This window comes from Penaeus chinensis, chromosome 24 (assembly GCF_019202785.1).
Source record: "Penaeus chinensis breed Huanghai No. 1 chromosome 24, ASM1920278v2, whole genome shotgun sequence".
Lineage (NCBI taxonomy): Eukaryota > Metazoa > Arthropoda > Malacostraca > Decapoda > Penaeidae > Penaeus > Penaeus chinensis.
This window is the reverse complement of record NC_061842.1, coordinates 12,801,607-12,804,106: the sequence shown is the minus strand read 5'-3', so window position 1 is coordinate 12,804,106 and position 2,500 is coordinate 12,801,607. Positions and strand designations below refer to the sequence as shown.

Genomic DNA, 2,500 nt, shown 5'->3' with positions numbered 1-2,500 from the left:
TGTGTGTGTGTGTGTGTGTGTGTGTGTGTGTATGTGTGTGTGTGTGCATGCATGCGTGCGTGTGTGCGTGTCTACTTTCCCTCTAAGTACAAAAAAATGTATAAATGCATTTAACCGTTTATAAATAGCATTTACTCAATTAGAACTTAAACTCTACTAAAAAAATCAGATTAATATCCACCTATCAACCAACCTTAGACCAGCACATCACTCCACTAAGCCTCATCCAAGCGCACGGTCACCTTCACCTTCAGAAATGGTGAACATGCCGGGGGGGGCGATGCTGCTGGAGGTGGAGGAGCGGGAGGACGACACCGTGTCCATTCTGAGCCGAAGGGACAGCCTCTCCGGAGCTCTCACGGTCGGGGGCGTCGCTCCCTTGCCCGACACCGCCTACTTCGATAAGAAAATTAAGATCGAGATGGTAAGCTACCATTGCATGCGTCTGTAAAAATGTCACTCTAGTGATAGTGATATAGACCAGCGACGTCCAGTAATTTCGTGTACATGTATTAATTGTTGATAATGTTAATGTTAATAATAATAAAGTAGGTAACATGGCTTCCAATCATGTGTTAAACACACCTAAGGAGATGTACCAGTAACATTTGATATACATCGTAAAGGTTCATCTAAACGCCCATGCATATAAATAAAACGAAAATCAACATCATTAAATCCCCGGGGGACAGGCTCACCATAGTCCAGCCGTCGGGAGCAATCCAGGAGAAGACTCTGGCGACGAGGGCGAAGGAGACACGGCCACGGACGCCGTGAACGAGGAGAGCAAGAAGGACAAAGACCCCTTACTGAGCTACGGTCTCTCCAACGTCCTCAACCACCTGTGTCTCGCCCTGGCCTCTCCGGCCTTCTTCAGGTTGCCGGCCCTCGCCTACAAATGGAGCAGCAAAACTGGCTGTGCGTCTTTGAGGGATTCGTTGCTGTTGAAATCTGAAATGGGGGGATGGTATGATGTTTCGGGATTCAGGGCCACGATTGCTGGGATGTGTTATTTTACAGATGGTAGGCCTATTTGCTCTTTTATTTCTGAAGGTATATATTCAGTAAAGTAGGTATTCCCGTGTATTCACATTGATTCTGAAGAAGCACAGACAAGCACGAAAGCACGAAATAGTATACCAATTCAACACACAAATGAGCATTAATCTTCTTGTATTTTCTTGTCCTTCCCTTTGTTGTTTTGATTACAAATCATTAATCTGCACGCAAGAGATGTATACACTTAACAGAAAACGAAGACTGACCCCCCACACCGTTTCCTTTCCAGCTGGTTTCTTCTTAGTGTACTGCATCATGCTCCTTGTGGTGGCGTTGCCGATCAGCGTCCTCGAACAGACGATGGCTCAGTTCTCGTCTCTGGGCACCGTGACCATCTTCAGGTGTCTTCCTCTCCTCACTGGTTAGCCCGCTTTAAGCAATCTGCTTGATTCATATTCCTTTGGCCTTTAACGTTTTTATAAATCTGCAGTTTGTCTATCTTGTTAAGTAACGACTTATAAAGAAAGTTGTCGTGGTCACTTCAGCATGGTTGTACTTGCAACACAGGTGTGGGCGTTGGCATGATGGCGGCCTGCAGCGTCCTCATGGTTTACACAAGCACTGTATTCACCTGGAGCACGCTCTATCTCTTTGACTGCATGCATCCGAAATTACCTTGGGAAGAGTGCACGAATGGAACGAATTATTGTGTGGAATTTGAGAAATACACCCTGGGAGCCACAGACGCGAGAAAGTACCTTCCGAATGATTTTTACTTTCTGTAAGTACCTTTGGTGCAAGAAGCCCAGTATTCGAAAATGTTATAAAGATTCTTGAATATCTTTTTCAGACTTAAGAAGCAAAGATGACCAGAATAGATATCCTGTAAAGCGCAGTAGATAGATAAATGAATAAATGGACTAATAAGAAAATAAAAAGAGGAAGATAGTTACAGGCATACATAGATAAATAAGTAAATAAACAGATAAGATCGATAATAAAACTAACACCTAACCGTGTCTCCCCTTCCCTCCCTCCCCCCAAGAGATAGCGTGGCGCAGGTGTTCCATCCCCGAGGCGCCTTCTCCCCGAACTTATCTCTGGCTCTCATCCAGCTGTTTCTGTGGCTCGCCCTCGTGATCCTGGTGTCGCGGCGGAAGGTGTGGCAGAGCGGGATTTTCAGCAAGGTCGTGGCCCTCCTCACCCTGGCCATGCTGGTGGCCTTGGTGACGGTGGGTCTGACCTCTAGGGAGAGCGGCGCTGGACTTTACGCCGTCTTTAAGTTGCAGCCGAGCAATTTGGCAAAACCGGATATTTGGTTGGATGCCTTGGGGCAGGTGAGGCACCAGGGCCCGTAGTGAGTGCTATCAATCATATCAGGATTATTGTTTCTGCAATATGGATCTTCTTAACTAAATGTTAAGAAGAGTTTTTCCCGTTTCCATCTTGTCATCATTGTCAATAACACATTTTTTTCCTTCAATTATTACGATCTTTTAAA

At 45.6% G+C, this 2,500-nt stretch overlaps 1 protein-coding gene across 1 annotated transcript in view; it reads left to right on the top strand.

Moving 5' to 3' along the window:
- The window catches only part of LOC125037858 (sodium-dependent serotonin transporter-like), a 15,281-nt gene that overhangs the window by 4,545 nt on the left and 8,236 nt on the right, over window positions 1-2,500 (top strand). The window contains exons 3-7 of the mRNA XM_047631100.1: window positions 255-424; window positions 693-918; window positions 1,289-1,420; window positions 1,567-1,780; window positions 2,045-2,336. Coding sequence (XP_047487056.1) covers window positions 255-424; window positions 693-918; window positions 1,289-1,420; window positions 1,567-1,780; window positions 2,045-2,336 — 1,034 coding nt within the window. The remainder of the gene's footprint in view (window positions 1-254; window positions 425-692; window positions 919-1,288; window positions 1,421-1,566; window positions 1,781-2,044; window positions 2,337-2,500) is intronic.